Source organism: Colletotrichum karsti (genome assembly GCF_011947395.1).
Source record: "Colletotrichum karsti strain CkLH20 chromosome Unknown Scaffold22, whole genome shotgun sequence".
Taxonomy (NCBI): Eukaryota; Fungi; Ascomycota; class Sordariomycetes; order Glomerellales; family Glomerellaceae; genus Colletotrichum; species Colletotrichum karsti.
The window spans coordinates 302,151-324,093 of NW_024065922.1; the positions used below are offsets into that span (position 1 = coordinate 302,151).

The window sequence follows — 21,943 nt, forward strand, 5'->3', positions numbered from 1 at the left end:
CGATGGAAAAGCAGGGGTCGCACGGCACGGACATTGCAGTGGCCAGTGCATGACCCACCCCGTTATTTTAGAGCAGGTGCCACTGGCAGGCATCGCGGGGTGGCCTTGCCTTCCTCGGACGACGATGGTGGGGTTTAAGGGTCTTTTTTATCGTCAAATGACCAGATTTGATGCAGGCAGCTCTCCAACCCAGCCAATCCTCATTTTGGCCTCTGCTTCTTTTCCGTTGCCGATGGAATCTTCGGGTATTCTTACTTTTATTTTTTCAGGCCAGAGATTCTGCATAACGATGAACCCCCACGGTCAATACGTACGGCAAATACACTGCAGTTCTATCCGTAGGTAGGTTCCAAAGGATTGTTCTTCACAGACGAGACCAGATAACCATCACGACTACCATTCTCATTACCACACCACCACCACCACACCACACCACCTCAGCTTGCTGCACCTGGTCACGATCCCCACTGCCATCACAGCGTCTGCCGTCAGCCAACACACCACATCGGAATGCCTCCTGCTGCCGACTTTTCGGTGAGATCTACCCGCTGGGTAAGGTACGGAACTAAAGAAGGTCTGGAAGGTCTGACTTCAGCCACCCGGCCTCTTTAAGCCCACCAAGGAAACACCCGTTGCCATCTCATTCTCGCCAACCCGAAAGTGGCTTTCTGTCCGCGTCTAATATCCGCCGGCAGCTAAAAGCAATCTTGGAATATTTCTACTCCGCAGCCGCCGTGGATTTTCGACGCCGGGGACGCGCTTCCGACATTCCAACCGATTTCTTCGGCAGCGATACAAACTTTCACGCCAGGGTCACCCATGTTTTATCAGACTGGGAAGCATATGCCATCGTATCCTATCCAAGTCCGGTGACTCTACTCTACCGGGTTCTTCCTACATTCGGTCTTCTACATCCACGTCTACGGCGCTTCTACATCCCCTTGCGTAGCACAGCGAGTCATCGCATCTCTTTCGCCTCGCTTCAACGACTGCACCAGGTCACACCAGTCTGAACGACGACATGCGGCTCCGGCTGCTTTGGGCCTCGCATCTCTTGCCTTATCGCGGCTCAGCATCCCATGGCCACCTTGATATCCAGCACTGCTGTCTGGCCTCCCTGCACGGTCTCAATCGCCTTCTTGAGCATTCCCTCAAGATCCGCCGCGTTGTCCACCCGCGCAGCAAACAGGTCGCCGCCTGCCGCCGCCTTCGCGATACCCGCATAGTCTGGTGACGGGTCGAACGAGATGTTGATTTCCTCGTTGGACGCCTTGGACCCCTCACCGTCGGGGTGCACGAGGAGCAACGAGCGACGAGGCGCGTTCCAACCTGGCCATGTCAGCTAAAGACTTCAAATCTCCGCCTTTCCGAGGACCACTTACCCTTGTTATTCAAAATGATGGTCAGCACCGGGATATCGTACCGCTTTGCGATCCAGTGAACGCTACCCGGCACCGAGAAGAGGAATGTGCCATCGCCCACGATCTGTACGACAAACTTGCCCTTATTCGTACCGCCGTGCTCATAGTCGGTTGCCAGCTTGATGCCCAGCGCACCACCGCCAGACCAGCCAAGGCCACCACCACCACAGTTGATCCACGATCCAGGCAGAGTCGCCTGCAGGTTATCGGCGACAAAGACGGTATTCGTTACGGCCTCAATTGCCCAGATCGTGTCCTGGGGACAGAGCTTTCTCAAAGTCCGGGAGAGGTGACCCGTGCCGAATTCGCCATTCCATTGAGGCTTCGTCTTCTCTTCGATCTTGCTCAGGAGAGCCTTATAAGACTCACTGCGCTTGGCTTCTTGCTGCTTGGCCTCGTCGGATTGCAGCTGCGCAGAGTGCTCCGACTTGAGATGGGCGGTAATCTGCTCGACTGACAAGAGACTGTTGGCACGGTATCTTGATTGCGCCTTGATGTAGAAAACGGGCATCTGCTGCTTCAAAGGGTCGACATCAATGTGGAACACCTTCGCCTCCTTTGACGGATGGCAGAGAGTGTTGATCCACGGCACATCACAGTCCAGCACCACAATGACATCAGCAGTCTTGACGGCGTCGTCGATGCCGAACCGTAGGCCTAACCAGGCCGGGTGGTCGGCCGGGAAGCACATGTCGCTACCGCCCGTGTCGACAACTCGCAGACCCTTGACCGTGTTGGCAAGCTCGACCAGCGCTCCGGGGAAGTCGTGGTTCCTACCACCGTATCCAGTGATGATGAGAGGCTCCTTGGCACCGGCCAAAGCCTCGGAAATCTTATTCACGGCGTTCTTGGGCAGACCACCGAGTTCAACGGGGTCCCATTCATCCTGGTTGATGCTGTATGGCTCAATCTCGGCCTCCATCACCTCTCTAGCACCGCAAAGGTAGACGGGCCCTTGAGGATCCGACCTCGAAAACTGAAGGGCGCGGTTGACCATCTGCTTTACGTTGGTCCCTGTCTTGAGTTCGCCCGAGTAACGGGTGTATTGAGCCACAATCTGCTTTTGGTCTGGGACGTCCTGAATCCAGTGGATATACTCGGTGCGGCTACCTCGCAGTTCACCTTCAAGCGTGAAAGGGGAGAGACCGGCGAATACGAGAACCGGTGCGCGGCCGCATGACGAGTTATGTACTGCGGCGCCCAGGCCTTGCGTGCCAACATCGACGTGAACGATGACACATTGCGGCTTCCCGGTCAGACGAGCATAGCCGTCAGCCATGGACATGGCCACCATCTGGCCAGTCGTCAGTACGGCTGTCTCGACACAGGAGTGATGGGGAAGTTTACTTCATTGGGGCACGTGATGATTCTGGGAAAGTTTCCCTTCCTCTCCCTCTGACCCTTAACCATGGCCTCGATGATGCTGGGGTGGTCCGACCCCAGGTTCACGAAGCAGTGGGTGACGCCGGCGTCCCATAGCGCCTCGAAGAAAGCAAACGACGCGGTATACATCTCGGCTGATTTGGATGAGAGATTCCGAGCTTGCTCGATGGTGGCCTTGTACTCGTCCTCAACCACAGGCCGGGGGGCGGGCTTTATACGAGCATCAAAGGCCGACGATGTTGATCCCCCACCTCGATTCAGTGGGGCCGCGGATGAGAATCCGGCAATCTGACGAGCATGGCCGACAACGGCTGGGCCGGCAGCCAGCGTCTGCTTGAACCGGGCTATTCCCCCTGCTCTCCCACCTGCAGGCCCGACACGGCGCAGGCAGCTCGCCATGGGCGCCGGCAAATGTCGAAAAGGCATGGTGAAGGGCGGCAATACACACAGGAAGGGAGGGGAGCGGGGTATCAATAGCTGATGACCGCGAGTGTTACTCGACAGCGTTATCAACCACCTCGACAGGCTTGGCGAATGGGGGGCACGTTATGATTACCTTTTCCTCCGCCAATGGTGATGACGTGCTTTCCGAAGAAGGTTGACAGAAAAGGAACAAAAAGGAAGTTCTTTTTTGGACTCGATGAGATGACTGAAGTCAAATTAGGTTCGCATTCCTCGTGACGGGCGACAAAGACAACTTATACCTCCGACTAGGATGATTTCACAGACCGGCGGCCGGCTTAAGCTTGTTCCCCAATTCCCCAGCCCAGATGGCCAGCAAGTGTAGGGAGCATCGCGCCCTGCGGCCAGCCAACCCCGCAATCGGTCCAGGGACGGGTTTCATAGGGCGCTTGGGATCGGCTCACTGCAGTTGTTGACTTCACCTGCAGATAAGCGGGCAGCGGGCATGGTGTAAGAGGACTTGGTTTACATTTAACAGTCTCTTGGAAGCGTTACAGTCAAGACATCCCTCTTCTTCAACTTCATGAAACTTCAGACTCGACTTTCAGTCCGGTTTCTTTCAGAGACCTTGTATCAATTCAAGAGCCAGAGTCACCACATCAGCCGCTCTGGGCCGAGAATTGCCGTCTGGACAACACGTCGGTCTCACCCGTCCCCGCAACAAAGCGCGTCCGGGTGTTCCTGGGGGGATCCATCATCCAGCTGATGCGTCCAGGTCGTGCGGGGTGCAGACGGTCTTATCTAGCTCTTAGCTAATGGGATCCGCTCAGGCTCTCCAAGTTCACCTCGGGATGCCCAAAGAGGCAGACAGCTGATGTGGTACGGCACGCCATTATCAACAGCAACGCGAGGTCGGGTTTGGAATCCCGTGAGATTTGGATATCTCGTGACATTACCATCGGAAATATCACCGTCAACTACCACGACGATTTCAACCCATCCGGCCAAATCCACCCGATCAACGTCCCCACGCCGAAAAACACCAAGCAAATAACCACCGTCGTGAGAATTCCACCTCCGCCGCTCCGCGCCCCGACCGGCTCCGCCCTCCTCCTCCCCTTCGAAGCCGCCGTAGTAGTCGCCGCCGTCCTCCCCGCGCTCGTCGGCATGGCATACGTCGGCCCCGCGGTCGGCGTGCCGAACAACGTCGTCTCCCGAACATCGATCGTCTGCTGACCCCAGCCCGACGAAGTGATGGCACTCGCAGTGCTGGTCGTGACCGCCGTCGACTTCCCGGACCAATCGTGTCCGTCGAACGCCTTATACCAGCTCCATTGGTTGTCCGAATCGTTCCAGTCCGCGCGGATGCCCGGGCACTGGTTGAGGCAATTGAACAGCCCCGCGGCGGTGCCCTGCCTCGCGTTGCCCTTGCCGTCGGAGAATTTGAGCCCGCAAGTGCGGTAGCAGGCGTACGAGGAGCAGGGCAGCGAATACCACGGCTTCAGCCAGCCCCCGTAGTGCTCCCACGTCGTCCACTCCGATATGTCCGTGTCAACCAGCGTGAAGGAGTTCGAGCTCTCGACGCCGTAGAAATTCGTTTGGGGTCGCGTCTGGTTGAACTCCATCGCCGTGATTTTGTACTTTTCGGACGGACCGAGGTCTTTCGGGATCGTGACCTTGGGGTTTGTCGTTCCGACGGGGATTAAACCGCTGAGATAACCTGCACAACAGCCCAATCAGCACATTTGAGGTCGAAAAGGGGGGAAATGGCATAACTGACATGTATACATCCACTCATCCGTCCAGAGAAACAGCTGGTAATGCGTGTAGAGCGCATCATGCCCGCACCCGACCTCCTCGTCGACGGGGTTCCTGCACACGGCCGTGGTGTCCTCGAAGAAGCCGTAGGCCGCAGTCTTCTCGTAGACGAAGGGCTGCTTCCAGAAGTCGAAGCCGATTGCGATTTCCGTCTCGACGCCCGCGGAGATTGTCGAGGGGACCGTGACGTTGAGGGCGGTGACCGTGGTGGCCGCGACGGCGAGGAGCGCGATGGTGGTGGGGAGCATGTTTCTTATCCTCTTCGCGCTTGCGATCGCCTGGGATAGAGTAAAACGAGTGAAATGGCGACGCGGGGTGGCTACTGAACAAGTGAAGAGACGCGCATCGCGCATGACGGAGGGGAAAAGGAGGCCATCGCGAGAATATTTTGGGGCGTGGCGATGGGATTTGGAGGATCGGGATCCTGGTTTGGGGGGGATTTTGGGCTAGCTCCGGGGCTTATCGCGCGCTAGGCCAGGAGCGATGCAGCGCTAATCGTCCTGCAGGAAGTTCTCGTGTTGGCTTTGCTAATGATGCAATTCTGCTTTCTGAGATGTGGCATTGTTATTTTCGCAATATGTTTGTCTGAGCTTGTCTATATTTCTCACCTGTTTCTGACTGTGACTGGATCGGTTTCTGGTGGCAAGCATCCCGAATCGGACGGGAGACATGTCCGGGACGGGTGGGGCATCCCGGGTCCGGCTCGGTGCTTTCACCCGGAGGCCCGGAGTCTAGATCGTGGCGCTTATATTGATGGATGGGAAACGAAATATATTAATTCTAAGAGTTAAGAGAACTAAGACAGTCGAAGATTCAGCGACAACGTTCATGCCGATTTGGGAAACATGGCATAACCTCCGTTTAGAAGTCAAAATCATCGGATGACGGCGCTCGTGGCTGAAGCCGAACACCGCGGCCTCCCGCTTGACGCCAAGCCGTCACCTGCGCAACTGCTCGTTCATCCAGTTGATGCATCGCGCTCAAGATTTCTCTCCACGTACGACGACGTTGGCTTTCAACGCAACCTCTCACCGCGCAGATGAGGATGGATTTTCAGGTCCCGGACCCCCGTCTGATCTGAAGCCGCCCTCGCATCGGAGTGCTGCATCAAACACATCCTTGGGAAGCTCGAGTCCGCCGGTGCGGCAGGCCGGGCGCGTCCACCGCATGACCGTCTCCTCACGAGGTTCAGATGAACGATTGTTTACGAGCACCTACTTAAACCAACTTCCCCTCTTCCGCGATTAACTGGACTGATTTCTAGTCAGGTATCCTCATCCGCCCGATTCAATTGAAGCAACAAGAGAATCAACAACAGCAAAGACTCCCACACGTATACAATCAGAGCGCAAAACCAATCACCAAACATGCTGTCCCCGTTCTCCCCCCTCCCGAACTACATCCTCGGCACGGGCCTGACCTTCGTCGGCCTCCTCGGCTTCATCAAGCCCCTGGCCGTCTACGACGCCTTCGGCATCCAGCGGCCGCTCTCCGCGCAGGCGGACCCCTTCAGCTACGCCAAGGCCGGGCGCGACCTGGCGACCGGGCTCCTGTTCGTCGCGTTGGAGACGTATCAGGAGGGCAGCGGCAACGAGGACGCGGTGACGATGTTGTGGGCCACGACGGCGCTGGTCGGGCTGGTCGACTGGTGGGTTGTCCGCAGCATGGGGGGCAAGGAGCTGAGGAGCAAGAGTTACGTGCATCTGGGGAGCGGTGCGCTCTGTGCGCTCTTTGCGGGCTGGAGGTTGATGTATTGAGATGGCGTGGAATCAAATGGTGAGGTATGGTCGGTTGCCGTGCTCACATAGCGTCATGTGGTTATTGACGGTGCATTCCATATACTACTTCTGCGACTGGTGCCGACGTGAAATCACAGCATGAAGCCCTTAGATACTCGAGTTCTTGGTTAACCCATTCTCAACCATGGCGAAGATAGCTCTGGGAAATTGAGAGAAGACAACATCCTAATTAACACAGACTGAAATTGACTATGTGAGCTCTCTAGTAGCTACAGTATCTGGAACCAAACGTCCGAAAATGTCAATAGTGGTGCGAACGCCCTTACGCTATAGGACTTTCGTCCTCATCCTCTTTAGCCGGCCTCACTTCACTTTTCCTTCAACTCAATGGCGACTTCGAATGCACTCTTGTCTGGTTCGCAAACGGTTCCCACCTCCGGCAGTTTGCCGTCGGCGAAGTAGTCGCGGACGACATCGTTTGTGCACTTGGAAGGGTGGTTTCTAAACCCGTGCTACATGACAGCAGTCAGCTTCGGTCTCACCAGCCAATCTCACGAGAAGATACTTACACCGACGCCCATGTGAACAACCATCCGACTGTTGCGGAGTCTCGCGGACACCTCCCACGCAGAGCTCTCCGAGGTGCCCGGGTCGTAGTGACCGTTGACGACGAGGACCGGATAGCTGGTCTTGACGTTTCTCAGAGCGTTGAGGTCGATCTGTTCGGCGGAGCTGAAGCGCCAACGGCCGCAGTAGAGCCGGTCGGGGACCGAGTCCGCGAAGGAACCCTGCGCCAGGCGGGCTTGGTAGACGGAATAGAAGTCGTCGCGGTTCTCGGCGCGGAAGGACGAGTCGGCGCACGAGATTCCCAACATGGCGTGCTCTCCTTGGTTCCATTCGGATGCCAACATGTTAGGTGTCGGAGTGACCGCCGCCGTCCAGTTCCCCGTGAGTACGTGGTTGACTCTCTCGATGGCGTCGAAGTAGGTCGCGGGACCGTAGAGTTCCCCTACGATTGCGACTTTGAAAGGGAGGACATAGAGAAGTCCAAAATCCTCACCCTCGGTGTCATCGTCGAGCTTCTCTTGAATGGCTTCGTCGAGTGCCGACATCAAACTATCTCCGGTGGTGTTGGTGCCGGTGTGGTTGGCCAGCACACAGGTCCCAGGACCGGCCTCGACGCACCCGTCAAACAGTTTGTGAAGGGCCCGTTCCACGTCGCGTTGGGCGGTTATCCAAGTGGTACTGGCATAGTCCTCGGCGAGAAGGTTGGCATCGAGCAGGACGCGCCCGACGCGCTCGGGAAACATGGAGGTGAAGACTTGTCCGAGAACGGTTCCGTAGGAAGTCCCCCAGTAGTTCACCTTCGGGCCCTGGTCGAGGGCGTCGGCGATGGAGATCAAGTCCCTGGCTCCGAATGCCGTGCCGATGAAGCGCCCGTACTTGGCTTGGTCACGGAAGCAGGCGTCGGCGATCGCTTCCGCGGCGCCCAAGACGAATTCGTTGAAGTAGGCCCATATGTTTGCCTGCGGCAGTGTGTTGAATTCGCGGCGAGCGAGGGTAGGTGCTGTCTCCGTCGCCGTGATGTTGCACGCGAATGGAATCGTTCTTCCGACACCCCTGTATCTTCGTCAGCAAATTTGAAGGAATCCAGATCGAAGTTCGCCATACCTTGGATCGAATGAGACAATATCGTACTGTCCTCCAACGATACTGCATTTGAATCAGCACATGTATTACTAGTCACCACAAAGGGCGGTAGCCCTACTCTCTCATTTGTAGACCCCCAGCAGGTGACACTATGGTTCTCTCAACACCGGACCCTCCAGGCCCACCGGGGTTGTAGATGATGCTGCCTTTGTATGGCTCTTTGTTGGCTTTGAACCTGATCAGTTGAAGTTCGATAGTCTCTCCGGAACTCAAGCTTGTGTAGTCCAGCGGGACTTCAAGCTTGGCGCACTCGGGCTTCTCAGGCAGGGCGTCGACAATGGCGTTATTGGCGGCGCCAAAGTCCAAGTTACATTCTGCCCATGAAAGAGACTTGTTTGTTGGAGTTGAGGAGTTGCTGACGTCTCTGCTCAAGATGGCATGTGCACTATTGGGCAGTGACAGGGCGCTGGCGGACCCGAAAAGGGCGTGGCTGAGAAAAACGTTTTGTGGCTTCATGGCTGCTGAACGTTGAATGTTTGTGATGATGGACTGGTATTCGGGGATTTCCTTCGTGGTGACATCGCAGAGCTTTATATACATGTGCAATCTCGAATCTCAAGACCCTTTAGGACGAGCTGATGGAATGATGTGCATGTAGCACAGCCCAGTCCTTACAGCATCTTGTTTACTGCCCGGTGACAAGAAACACGCATATGCCAAAACCAGCAAATATTGCCATGGATCGAGGCGATGCAGGCCAAACTGACCTCAGTCATCAATCCCGTTTGGTGCTGTCCTACATGACACGCAGTGTTGGCTTCTTGGCGTAGGCAAGCTGAGCTTCGCCGAGTCCACATAGCGCGAGACAAGGCTCACTTCCTTCAATGCTCTTATTACATGCTGACGAGGTAGTATTTTCAGCCCTGCTATCCGAAATGACATGGAAAAGCAACACCTTTTGGTTTGGTGATGGAGAGTGCTTATTGGCTTCGGAGAGCGAGGGCCTAATGCGAGCTTATTCTGTCCGCGCCAACGTCATAGGCTTACATGTTTTGCCGTTTTAGGAAATTCAATGTAGACCTCTCGATGTCTCGTTGATTGGGCGATCACTCTCCACGTGGGGGCGAGGCGACCCTGTGAGAAACCTCAGCTCCGACTTCTATTACACACTTTTAGTTGCAAGATGCGATCGTCGACATTAAGATCTGTTCGCTTTCTCTGAAAAATAATTTACGCAACGTTTGTGGGGCTTAGCCTTCCGAGAAATGGCGATATCGATCATATCGTCTATCATCCAGCTTATATTGCAATCATGCCACTCGGGATTGTGTCCCGCCAGTTAGGGGTATAGAGATGGTTTTGGCAACTGCACTGGTGGCTTCTAATGAGATCAACGTGGGCAGGACAACGGTTTGCCAAGCCTGCGGCATGGCTCTTAGTTATCTTATTACAGCCCAAAGCTTATGAATGTCAACTACACCAAGCCTCTCTTGTCAGATCTGAGATGCTAACAATTCTTTGGTACTTAGAATGCTTCTTGAGGCAATCAGATATTGACATTCCGGCTTCCCTAAGCCTTGTTCTTGTCTACGATGATCTTCGGCGACACCCTGATTTGCCAATCGCTGACGTTATGATAATCGCCATACGTCCTCAGTGCCCTCGAGAGAATCTTGTATTCTCCACTCTCGATCGCTCCGCCATGCGAGTAGTTGCCGCTGGGCCACCACGTGCTGGAAGGAAGACGGGGATATTGCTGAACAGGTGCGTCGAAGTACGCGTCGGAGATAAGATTGTAGTGCTGCAGCGAGCCGATGTACTTGTTCTGACCAGGGACGAAGGGATAGGACCAATCACTCTGTTCCCAAGTTGGGTCGACGAGCTTGATGCGGAGTTAGTACAGCGACGAGAGGCCACGAGAATGCAGCGTGAGACTTACGTCGAAGGAGAATTCCCGTGTGGGCCACATAATATCGAAGTCGATCGTGAACGTATCCTCTATGGTCATCTTGAATGTGTCGTTCTCCCTGACAAGAACAAAGTCGGGCGTCTGAACAACGGGGTCGATCCAGTCGTCGGCCCAGATGTTGCTACCATACACGCTGCCTTTGATTCCTGTTTCGTGTCAGTGATCCTGAAAACCCAGCATGAAGTGTGGAATGGTGGATATACCTGCATAGGTGACGCGAAGGGTCTCATCATTCGATCCAATGATGTTCACCCATCCACCGTAGACGGGGAATAGCTTAGCATCGATTCCGGCAGGCTCAACAAACGTGACGGTGATTGTTCCCGTAGCTCCAGCGGCGACCTCAAGAGAGGTCGTCGAGAACGTGACCGTCGCCAACTCATCTTCCTTCGAAGAATACGGCACGGGAGGAAACGCTACAACAGGGTCGGCATCGGGCTTGGTAATCACAGTGGAACCGGCCTGATGAGCGATGTGGTATGTGACAGCCTCGGTCCCCTTATTCTCGATCTTGATCTCGTGAGTGCCTTGGAAATGATCCGTGTCGTTGAGGTTGAGGACTGCAGGCGTGATAGTTGTCTTGTAGGTAAGAACCTTGAAGGCGTCCACAAGACCTGCGCCCTGCATTGGGATTGGTCTGGCAATCATTAGACTGAGAATTGAAGATTTCAGGAACGCGAAGCAACTTACGCTAGGGAGCCGCTTCCGTCGTGATGGGCAACAGGGTTGCCACTTGAAGTGATGAGATGGTGAGCCGTGGTGCCGGCATTGGCGATGTTGGAACGGCCACCATTGGCAGAGAAGTACAGAGCAGCAACACCGGCAATCTTTCGGAAGTCAGTACCAAAGATCGAAAATGAGAAAGCGTCAACATACATAAGGAGTAGCCATGCTTGTTCCAGACAGAACAGCCCAGCCACCATCAGCTGTAAGATACGTGGAAAGGATAGATCCACCTTGCCGTTCAGATGTCAGCCGGAGTCATTGCGGCGCCATCAGTAAGTAGACTTACCGGGTGCTGAGATCTCCGGCTTGAGACGTCCATCAACAGTCAGGCCCCAGGACGAGAAGAAATCGATGGCTCCGGCAATGGATTCGGAGTTCACGCCGGGAATGCCGATGGCCTTGCCTCCATCAGCCACGAACTCGAAGTCGACCTTGCGACCCAGTTCCTTCTGCTTGACAAGCCATTGACCGTCCTCATAACTTATGAGGCCAACTGCATGCATGTATCAGTAAAGCAAACAAAGCACGTGGGCGGATAGGGCTAGCTCACATCCAAGAGGTTGGTTCTCGGGATTGTAAACCCCACGGTTAGGAATCTCCCAGGCAGCGCCTTCGAAGTTGTAATAGAACACCCACTTCACGTCGGTACCGAAAAGATTGGAGTCAAGGACTTGCCAGCATTCGCAAATACAGGTGCTGCGTCTGTTGATCGGAGTGTTAGTGCCTGAGCCCTCCGTGCGATGTGTGCCAACTTACGGCAGAATCAAGACGCTCTCCGAAGACACATCGGGAAACTCCCATACGTCGCAGGAATCGAGACCTGTGTAGTTCTGATCGAGGAAGTGGGCCGGGAAGCTTCCATTTCGTACCCATTGGGCGGTGTCGGAGCTGACATAGAGCTGGGAAGACGTCAGACACGTACATCAATGAGTTCTCGTCAACATACAATTTTGCGAGTTTCGTTGCTGCTTGATCTCGCAGTGACGGTGAAAGCTGAAGTCTGGGTATGTTCAACGCTACCGACAGCGGTAACATCGAAGCCGTTGGCGGCGCTGCTGGTATAGAAAGGACCTGTTCATCTTGTCAGAGTCTCAGATTAACTTGTCCGGTCGCAAATTCTTACCCATCTCTCCGCTGTTGCCGGCGGCCACAGTCACAAAAACCCCCTTTGCTTGGATGTTAGAGGCGACAACTGCGAGGATGTTCTCCGGGAACCCAGCATTTGATCCCAAGGAAGCCGAAATGATATCGGCACCATCCTCGTGAGCTTTGATGAAGCCCTGGGCAATGACATCTTCCATGCTACTCCCGCCACACCCAAATACCTTGTAAATCCTTAAGCGCGCATCGGGCGCCACGCCAGGTAAGTCAGCATGAGAACTGGCCACGATGCCAGCAACATGCGTCCCGTGGCCTGCGCAGTCCATTGGGTCATCGTCAGGCACATACTCGCCACCAATCTCGTAACCATCTCCAACGAGGTCGTAACCGCCCTCCACCTTGAAGCCGGCGCCGAAGCCACCGCCCAAGTTCGGATGCCTGTAGTCAATGCCGGTATCGACGATCGCAACAACAACCCCTTCACCGGAGTGCCCAAGCTTGTGCACCTTGTCGACGCCGGTAAGCGTGTGAGGGTCCCACTTGGCTACTGGATCAGACATGATATCCGACGCGTTAGGCTTGAGGGCGTAGACGGCAGACACCGGCCAGAGCTTCTCGACCTCGGGGAGGCTCTCGATCTGCTGCAGAGAGCTCGCAGTGTGGTTGAGCAAGTCGAAAGAGGCTCCATGGAAAACATCCGAAGTGAAGTTCAGTGCGGGCTTAGCCGTGTTGTTCGTAAGTTGAAGGCTTTGGAAGAACCCTTCCGTGTCCTGGATCGATATGTCAGATAAGGACTGATGCCGAGCAACAACCACGGACTCACCGGAGAGCCATCACGCTTCCTGAACTTGGCAGAACCGGAAGATGAGAATTGGACGGCGAATCTCCGACTCGGCGGCGAGAATGGCTTCCGGTCTCCCAGAGCATCGGGAGACACCTCAGCGGAGAGAGCGGTGGTGCTCAAGAGAAGGGAGACAAAGAAGATACCAAACCCCATCTTGATAGGTATCCCTGATCCGACCGAATGCTGAGAGGTGTGCGAAGTTGCAATTTCTGCATTCTCAATTTCATCAAACCTCCAGATCGTGCAGCACTGATATACACCTCAAGCCGTCGTGGGCTTGTCCGGTCGTCTGCCGGATGGTGCAATCTTTCATTGCAGATACGAAGTCCCTGCTCCATTACCCTGCAAGTTGTAAATTGCTACACTGCAGGGTGCAAAGTATCGTGCCGAAGAATGGTGCTATCTTGGCAGGATGTAACCCTCTATCGGGAAGGTCGAACGAGCTTCAAGCAACGCAACTCTTGGCGGGAACTCTGTATCCTCTTCTTTCTGGTCTTAGATCCGGCGAGAGGGGCTTCTCAAGTCCGATCGCGCTCTTCATCAGGTAACAAGAACGCAATCCTCCACATCGGCCGAATCAGCCGAGTGGGCGGTGCCTTGTATCCGCTGATGGAGTCAGGTTTGAAGATATCAGACGATCTGATTAGATTTTCCTGGCCTGTAAGAACGCCGTTTGCTAATGCAAGGGTCCTCCAAAGAGAGTTATGGTGAGTTAATCGCACCAATTGGAACATGACATCTCCAAAGCCGGTGGGCTTTGCCCCGCTACTGCTCACGCAGACTGGGATCATGGTCCATCGCAAGGCCCATCAGGTAGCTAGAAATACGATGCGTTAGGAGGCGAGACGGCCAATGAGTGCACTACTGGGTGTGGCTCGTTGCAAAATTGAACTGATTCTCATTTCCGAGGCGCAGATGGTGAGCGTGTCGGAGCGAACCCTATTTCCGCCTGTTGGCTGCTCGTGATGCATACCAGGGGGAGACAATGATCGGAACCGAGACTTTGTGCTGAGTAACGATTCTGAACCAATTATGCATGGGAAGACTTCTACTTTGTATAGCTTCTGATTGGCAATCTTTCATCAGAAGTACATAAAAGTTCAAGTCAGAAGGGTTGATGTATAAACCATCATCGTGTTATGCTTTGTGTTTGCTGAGGAAGGTTGTGGCTCAGAGTGTTGCTTGGCTTTAAGAGTTCTTTTTCGGAGATTCGCCTTTTTATTTAGAGACATACAAAGGTGATAAGCAGGACCAATCTTGAGCGAAGTCCATGTTCAAGTCAGCCGAGAGAAGTACAATAGCTTTATGTCTCTTTTCTAGGTCAAGATCTTTGAAGCGAGTCGCCAGTCCGTGCCGTGCTCGGCACTGATTACTTTGTTGGATGACCTTGACTGTGTTCACGACTTTTTGTCTTATTGTTCTCATTCTATGAGTCCCACAAAGGTAGTTCATTATGTTTCCATGCCTCGCTATAACTACTTAAGAAGCAAGGTAGACCCAACAGCGAATTGCTATACCCCTCATCAACATCCATCAAAGCAAAAACCAAATACGTCAACGATCCCGAGATTCAAACCTCAAGAACGCCATCGAGCACCCTCAAATTGCCACACTCATAAGCCGTAACTAAACCTCTCAACCCTGCCACTTTAAGTAGCCCAAAGCTTGCCCTCTTCGAACGCGTCTCTGTCTCGTGCGGTCGTCTACTCGAGATTCCATTCCATACACATCAAAGATGGCACCATCAGGAAACAAGCGCCCGGCCGCGCCTGTTCACAGCATGAAGACTCGTGCACAAACTAGAAGAGAGCAGGGGAATCAGGCGAGCCTCAATCCGACCGAGAAGCGGCCCCATGATTCCGACGAGGAGTCCGAAGAAGAAATTCACAGCAATCGCCCTGGTAAGAGGCCAAAACTTCAGAAACCCAAGAAAACCAGCTCCAAAAGACCGTCGACTAGCGTGCCGGATGCCACATCCTCTACCGGAGCTCAGGAACAGCAGGAGAATGCTACGGGAGAGGATGAAGAAGTGAGTATCGAGGCAATTAGCCCAGAAGATGACCATGAGCAGAGTGACCCTGGAACCGGTGAAGACGGGATCAACGATAACGACGATGACGTTGAGGAAATTGTTCGATCACCGCCGCGCATCGTGGAAGACGAAATCTATTGGCCAGCGATCAGAGAAGCGTACGTCGCCGCCTCGAATGGCAGCAACATAGAATTCCGGCTACCCTGCATTGTTTGCCGAGGACACACCATGGTCAAGTATCCCGGGTGCCCGGAGTACGAGTACAATTCTCAGACTGGCCACTATGGTGAGCACCTCGTCATCCTTCCCTGTGGTCATACAATTGGCGATGCCTGCTTGTTCGACTGGACCATGTCTGAACATAGCAATGGCCGTCCAGGATCTTGTCCAACCTGTCGGTGCAGGCTCCAATGTCTCGAGTGCTCGGCACCTTTCAAACCATGGGTCCTCAACGACGATAATCAGCGCTTCACGCCGCCAATGACCCGACCAGAGGGTGGTGAGTTTCACACAACGTGCAACACCTGCCACGCGGAGCTAGAATTCTTTCGTAGGACCGCAACAGGTCTCGTGCGCATACCAGCAAGGGGAGTTGCAGATAATAATCCTGTACGAAGAATGTTCGGGAGAGCCGTTTCACGACGCATGCAAGATATACGCCGTGCACCAACGATGTCAGGTGGAATACGTCAAGATCTGACTGGGATCATGGTTGCGGCTGCATTCACCGACATCAATCGTCAAATAGATCGTTTCAGAAGGGAGATTCACCTTAACACACGCCCGGAAATGGAGCGCCTGGAGGAGGAGATCCAACGAAGGCGTCTTTGGAATCGATCTGAAGCCGAAACATTCTTTTCAAGAAGCCGGCCGCGACAAGACGAGGTACAAGATGTGATTGTTGTGAACACCGAGCCGTTCACAGGTCATATCCAGTAATTAACTGAGACTAGGACCGAGATCTTCTGAGTGAAGTTGAGGTTGGAAGCGTTGGCGTTTACTCGATTGGCTGTTCTTATATAGTTTCGTTGCTTTTGATGCTTCAATGATCTAGTTTTGCTTCTATTATACACCTATGCGTACATAATTACTGTCTCATCATGTTGACACGAAAACTAATGTCTTTACGTAGACTGAAGTTCAGCGTACGAAAGATCGTAGCTCGAGTCATCTACAGCCCCAAAAAGTTCGTGTTCTGACAACCACTCCATCCCGGGTTCCGAGAGCCCGAAGGAATCACCGCCCTCATCTAGACCTGAAGGATGGTACAGACCAACCTTCTGAAGTATATCCGGGGTTGACAAATCCAATTCAGAATTGTGAGCGTTTGTCATATTCTGAGTCCCCATCGTCCGTTGTTGCAGCGCAGGACTCGCAACCTGCAAATCTGGATGTCGAATCTTTTCATCGCTACGCATGCTGGTTGGTGTCGAACTCCCGTTGGCTCCTGTTACACAGCTCTCCACTCCGCTTGGATACTCCCAGTTGACAGTCATGCCTTGAAGGATTTGCTCAGCGTTTCGCGATACGGGGTACGAATTGCCCATCTCCAACAAAACTTCCGTTGAAGACTGGAGAAGCGAATTATGTCCATCATGCTTACTCATTCGGAAGTTGATGAGATGAACGGTACCAGCAAGAAAGACAAAATGAAGCACAAATGGCGGCAACTGCCTCATGCTGTAAGATCGTCGATAAACAGTGGCAAGTTCCATGATATTGGTTGCTGCCATGACGCACGTGGCCGTCGAATCGATTGGTTGCCTCTGGTTGTTTGACTCCCGGGTTATGCGAGAGAATTGAAGAGATGGGCGATGGAGATATATCAGAGCGAAGTAGAAGGTCATGCTGTGGGTTTTGTGATCAGGTGTCTGACTCATCTCATGGGCAAGGTTCATGCGGGATAGGATTTGTAAACATACTGTAGAAGAATGACCTGTGCCGTTGCAGTTCTGTTTTCGGCGATCTTCAAGTTTTGCGGTAGCGTATGATGCCATCGCCATAGTTCATCGTGCATGTGATATGCCATTGAACGCAGCTTACCGGCCGAATCACGTAATCTTCGACCGTATATTTCGTTTTGTATTCTTGATAGAAGAATGGATAGAGCGGAGGATGCATGAAGAAGGCGCAGGGGAAACTCGCATTCGTTGCGCAGTGAGTGATCCGGGGTTCGGCTCGGGGCAGAGACTGTAACGTCACAATCCCTGAACGTAGTTTGACGTCCGCGAACGATGCTGAGGAAGCTGATAGTTAAAGCAAGGTTAGTATTATAGGTGGACTTGAAGATGGATGGGAAAAAATCATGACTTCACTCACGTATCTTCCTGATAACATGCCCAAAATACCCTTCGTCTGAGTTCAGCTATCTCAGAGGTCATTTTACCAGAAGCGACTGCCTGTGAGCAGTCCAAGTGTAGCCCTAAGTCACTGGCTATTCTGAACGCTATGCCTAGTTCAGAGCAGTCAGTAAAATCATCCGAAAGTTCCATCGCACAGCACATGTCTCACCGCTATATGCCCAGCCTAGAGAAGTGTTCTCCATTGCCCCGTATCTACATCCGAGAATCAAAGCAGCCTGAACAGTTGCAAGGGTTGGTTGTGCCATCTCCAGGTCCACCATTGCGCGAGCTCGTTTCGCAAAGTGTTCTCCGGGCACCTCGTCTGAGGAAGCAGAGTATCTCGACACGCCTTTGTCAGGACTGATCATGGAAGACAACGCCATTACGGCGTATAACAGACAAGGAGAGTAGAAATTGCCATCCGTTTGACCCCCGCTGTCGTCACAAGCCTTTCGATGTCTCAAAAATATTTCACGATCAATGACAAATAGATGAGAAGACTGCCATTGCCAAAAGAGATCGAGTAGATAGGCCACTATCGGCTCCGGCTCAGGATATGTCTCTTGAGATGCGTGGCATCTCCGTCCGGACTCCGCAGAGACTGAAGCCTTCTCGGGGTTCTCTAGGTACGGAAACATGCTGGCATGCCCTAGGTACTGATCGAGATTGACGTCGCCACCTCCGAGAAACAAAGCATCCATAGCCGGAGGAAATTTCAACGTATCATCGACGTCGGGTATATGTTCGCTTGAAAAGGACTCGGATCGAATGGAATTCGGTGTGGGCTCATTTCGTGGTGTCGCTGACCAGTCAATTTGTCGTTCTTGAGGGGTGATTGTCGCGACCCTCGCTTGGTTTCCAGGACTCCAAGAATTCGCAGGACTAGGAAAAGCAAGTCCCATGGAACTGTGTACGTCTTCAACCGATGTCGGAGTTGCTCCAAGGAGATTGTCGAGGCCGTCGTTGTCTTTGAATGACCCGAAAGCTGCCCCATCAGCTCTGGATGCGTTTCTCACGAACTCCTCGAGGGCCTGCATTCGCTGGTGAAGGGCCTTGGACTCGCTAGGTCGACGATTGCTGCGCTTGTCTTCGCCGTAACGGACTTCGCATTTCTCGTTCTTCTTCTTGCAGGATGAGCATGGTCGCTCAGGTCGGCCGTTATTCCCTAAAAACTGGGAGATGTCGCATCGTCGCTTGTCTTTTTTGCATCGAGCGCAAGCGAAGCTGGCTCTACTTGCGTGTCGGTCGGGGGGCATGGTCGCTCGTCCAGGACTGTCGGTCTATGAACGTCAATAATGAGGTTTCCGCGAATATGCCGTACTAAAGAGTTGCCAAACACGACGGACTGCCAATTTTACTGGGAGAAAACATCGTCAATGGCACGTAAAGGTCGCGGGGAATCGGCCGACGCGGACCGCCAGCGCCGATCTTTGAAGAAACGGAGATGTGACGGGAAGGTGTAAGCGCAGAAGCTCCCCCTTGTCAGCGCATGAGCCCAACCAACGAGGACGAAACAACCAAAACTGCCATTGGGAACCGATGGATGGGTGACGTTGCTTTTGCCTAATGTCTGGCCAGAACGCGGCGAACTCTCCGGTCCACCGGTTATGTGGATAAATGGGGGGCGAAGTAGCGGCGTGTGACAATTCAGATAATCCAGGGTCCAATTTTGAAAGACACGAGAAACAAAGCTTCCGGAGCTCTCAGCCGGAGCCCCTGAATCAGCTTCTGCAATGCACGAGTTGGGTTCTGTGTGATGAGGATGTCTCATGTAGGGACTGCTGAAGTTGGCTTAGCTGTCTTAGTCTAGGAGGAAAAGCCCACGAACAAGGAGATAGACTCAACAACATTCCCATTCCCGAGCGGGTCGTCCCATCGTGAAAACCTCACGAGACGCCGTCTTCCTTCAAAATGCCCCGCGAACCCCCGGACTCCGCATGGATTCCCCTCCACTCACCCCGCTGAAAGGGCTCTTCCAGGCGGCAAGGATGAACCATCCAATCCCCCATCCAAGACCTCAGCTCCTCGGATTGCCTAATCGGGTAATCCGGCGCAACCACTTTGATTTATTCCAAGAAACGGGCCATTCGGGATCGTGGAGGTCTCGAACGACGATGTTCGGGGTCTGATGAGGGGTTGCCCCACGCGGTATACTCTTCTCGGGATAAGACGTCAGGTGCGTGTCAACATTTTCGATACGAATGCTGCGGAAGTGTGGCAAGGCTTTTCCGCATCAATGGAGATCCAGACAAGTCGGTCACCGGTGTTTGTTGCTGTGAATGATTCGCCAATTACGTGACAAATCGGAGCTCCAGGCCGTTTTATCGTCTGGCAAAGTCCATCTTCCAGCTAAACATCAACGTCAGAATGTTGTTGAGCAACGCATAAGTGGAGGAAACCTTACTCTATTAATCGCTAATTCTGGATACGTGAAGACGTGAACATTACGCCAAGCCCGTCTGCAGACCCCTGATGGCCACCATGGCACCCCACGCGCCGGGATCGGGGGGCTGCGAGCCACCATTTTCCGACGCGCCGCCAACATAGGTCGCGCGACCAAGCTTCGCCTTTGCTGTCCTCGTTGCTTCAGCACCGTCAATCGCTGCCTTGACCGCCTGGTCGAATCCTCCGCTCTTGATCGTCTCGACGAAGGGAATCAGCACGTCGAGAACTGTGCGGTCTCCCACCTTCGCAGGGGTGTAGTGGCTGAGGTGCTCCAGCGCGGAGGCGAGCGCCAGTTGCCAGACGGACAAGATGCTCTGAGACTTGGCAAGGGATGCGTTCTCCTTCACAGAGTTGCTGAGGGAAACAAAGAAGATTCCGAGAATCCCTCCAAGCGTGCCACCCATCTTGCTCTCAACAATGTCTTCCAGCTCGTGAAGCACAGAGACAATGGAGCCCTCGTCGGCGACGCCCTTCTTGTCGAGCGCCTCGAGCAGGTGTGACGCTCCGGTCTGTAATGTTTCTCCACAGTCTCCGTCACCCATGATCATGTCCCACTTTGTAATGTCGGGTTCGGCGTCGATCACAGCTCCGCAAGCCGCACGCAACATTGACTTCAGGATTGTCGGCTCCATCTTCACGTCGTTGTTCGCATCGATCGTCTTCGGCTTCTCGGGAGGGGTGTGGACGATTTGGGATTTGCGGTCGCGTCGTACTGTCTGGGCTCCGGCCATGGACTCCCAGTGTGTGTTGGTCTTGACGTCGACGAACTCCTTGATCTGGTCAACTGAGAAAGACGTGTTCTTCGAAGCCGCGGTGATGTTCATGAGCGAGACGGAGAAGGCCGGTGCGTTCAGAGATGTCTCCAGGGGACCAGCGAAGACCCTCACGGGCTTGATGTTCCACTTCTGCTCAAGCTGCTCAAGTACCTCATCGACGAGGGCACCCTGCTCGAGGTAGGAGATGCCTCCGAAGTTGCTGACCAGCAGGATGGTCTCGTCATTGGGGTTGAACTTGACGTAGGATCGCTCAGGGTCGTCCTCCTTCAGACAGTATTCCAGTAGTTGATCGACAAGCTCCTGAGGAGACGGACTAGGGGAAACCTTCCTGTATCCAGGCTCGTTGTGAGGTCCAGTTCCGATCTCGACTTCGTTGGTGTCAAGGCGGGCGTGTTCTGTGCGTCCGGGAACATGGCAGTGGTCGAGGGTAGCCGCGATAGAGACGATCTGGTTTTCGACAGCGACTCCAAGCTTGTAGATGTCGTCGAAGGAACCGGCCTTAGCGCCAGCAGCTCCGCTGGTAATCTTGAGAACACCCAGTTGACCGGCGAGACCACGTCGGCCAACAAGGCTTCCCTTCTTCTTACCAACTGAGACATCGTCGCCGCATATGATGATGCGGCAGTTGTGTCCCTTACTCCGTGCCTTTTCACTGGCGAGTCCGAAGTGAAGGCAATCTCCGGTGTAGTTGGTGATAACGAGGAGGGTACCCACGTCTGATGGCACGGCCTCGATTCCAGCCAAGATCTGCTTCGCTGAAGGACTGGCGAAGATGTCACCAGAGACTGAGGCTGCTAGCATGTTCTTGCCTACGTAACCAGACCATGCTGGCTCGTGACCAGAGCCTCCGCCAGAGATGATGCTGACCTGAGACTTGTCGTAAGTCGTGTCGAAGACTACTCGGTTCGAAACATCGAGGCCTAGAGAAGGGTTGTACGCAATGAGTCCCCTAAGAGACTTGTCTACAAGTCCCTCTGAGGAGGGGAAGATGTGACGGTCTGACATGGCTGTGTCTATGGCCTTGCGAGATTTGTGTGAAAGTAACGTGAAAAGTGTGGATGAGGGGAAAGACGAGGAGCAGCCGTTCAGATGGAACTGCGAGATAGATATCCGTACTGGCTATGGCTAGGCTTAAGGGTGGGCAATATCATAAGGGGTGGCGGGGAACAGATGCCGACATGGGATCTGTCGGGCAATCGGCCTCCTGTACCCCGGATTTCCGCAACGGAAGATCGGGCTAGGGTGGCCTACCTAGTCCTCATGATCTCCTAGGTGTGATTCACACTACTACGCTG

The 21,943-nt window shown here is 53.8% G+C and overlaps 7 protein-coding genes across 7 annotated transcripts; 2 read left to right on the plus strand and 5 right to left on the minus strand.

The window, feature by feature from the left end:
- Window positions 1-1,069: 1,069 nt before the first annotated feature.
- Window positions 1,070-2,933, minus strand: CkaCkLH20_07139 (thiamine pyrophosphate enzyme; the record flags this gene model as incomplete). The annotated part of the gene is made up of 3 exons (XM_038889856.1): window positions 1,070-1,329; window positions 1,383-2,715; window positions 2,769-2,933. The coding sequence occupies 3 exons, from the start codon at window positions 2,931-2,933 to the stop codon at window positions 1,070-1,072; spliced, it is 1,758 nt and encodes a 585-aa protein (XP_038744780.1).
- A 1,250-nt stretch (window positions 2,934-4,183) lies between these two features.
- On the minus strand, window positions 4,184-5,272 carry CkaCkLH20_07140 (uncharacterized protein; the record flags this gene model as incomplete). The annotated part of the gene is made up of 2 exons (XM_038889857.1): window positions 4,184-4,926; window positions 4,987-5,272. The coding sequence occupies 2 exons, from the start codon at window positions 5,270-5,272 to the stop codon at window positions 4,184-4,186; spliced, it is 1,029 nt and encodes a 342-aa protein (XP_038744781.1).
- A 1,119-nt stretch (window positions 5,273-6,391) lies between these two features.
- Window positions 6,392-6,781, plus strand: CkaCkLH20_07141 (uncharacterized protein; the record flags this gene model as incomplete). The annotated part of the gene is made up of 1 exon (XM_038889858.1): window positions 6,392-6,781. The coding sequence occupies one exon, from the start codon at window positions 6,392-6,394 to the stop codon at window positions 6,779-6,781; it is 390 nt and encodes a 129-aa protein (XP_038744782.1).
- Window positions 6,782-7,131: 350 nt separating this feature from the next.
- On the minus strand, window positions 7,132-8,929 carry CkaCkLH20_07142 (uncharacterized protein; the record flags this gene model as incomplete). The annotated part of the gene is made up of 4 exons (XM_038889859.1): window positions 7,132-7,275; window positions 7,333-8,383; window positions 8,435-8,476; window positions 8,532-8,929. The coding sequence occupies 4 exons, from the start codon at window positions 8,927-8,929 to the stop codon at window positions 7,132-7,134; spliced, it is 1,635 nt and encodes a 544-aa protein (XP_038744783.1).
- Window positions 8,930-9,983: 1,054 nt separating this feature from the next.
- On the minus strand, window positions 9,984-13,206 carry CkaCkLH20_07143 (uncharacterized protein; the record flags this gene model as incomplete). Its single annotated transcript, XM_038889860.1, has 11 exons — window positions 9,984-10,295; window positions 10,353-10,528; window positions 10,586-11,019; window positions 11,073-11,209; window positions 11,259-11,338; window positions 11,395-11,601; window positions 11,659-11,810; window positions 11,865-12,007; window positions 12,055-12,179; window positions 12,232-12,979; window positions 13,033-13,206. The coding sequence occupies 11 exons, from the start codon at window positions 13,204-13,206 to the stop codon at window positions 9,984-9,986; spliced, it is 2,688 nt and encodes an 895-aa protein (XP_038744784.1).
- A 1,582-nt stretch (window positions 13,207-14,788) lies between these two features.
- CkaCkLH20_07144 (uncharacterized protein) lies at window positions 14,789-15,569 on the plus strand (the record flags this gene model as incomplete). The annotated part of the gene is made up of 2 exons (XM_038889861.1): window positions 14,789-15,395; window positions 15,451-15,569. The coding sequence occupies 2 exons, from the start codon at window positions 14,789-14,791 to the stop codon at window positions 15,567-15,569; spliced, it is 726 nt and encodes a 241-aa protein (XP_038744785.1).
- A 4,302-nt stretch (window positions 15,570-19,871) lies between these two features.
- CkaCkLH20_07145 (dihydroxyacetone kinase) lies at window positions 19,872-21,653 on the minus strand (the record flags this gene model as incomplete). Its single annotated transcript, XM_038889862.1, has 1 exon — window positions 19,872-21,653. The coding sequence occupies one exon, from the start codon at window positions 21,651-21,653 to the stop codon at window positions 19,872-19,874; it is 1,782 nt and encodes a 593-aa protein (XP_038744786.1).
- Window positions 21,654-21,943: the final 290 nt, after the last annotated feature.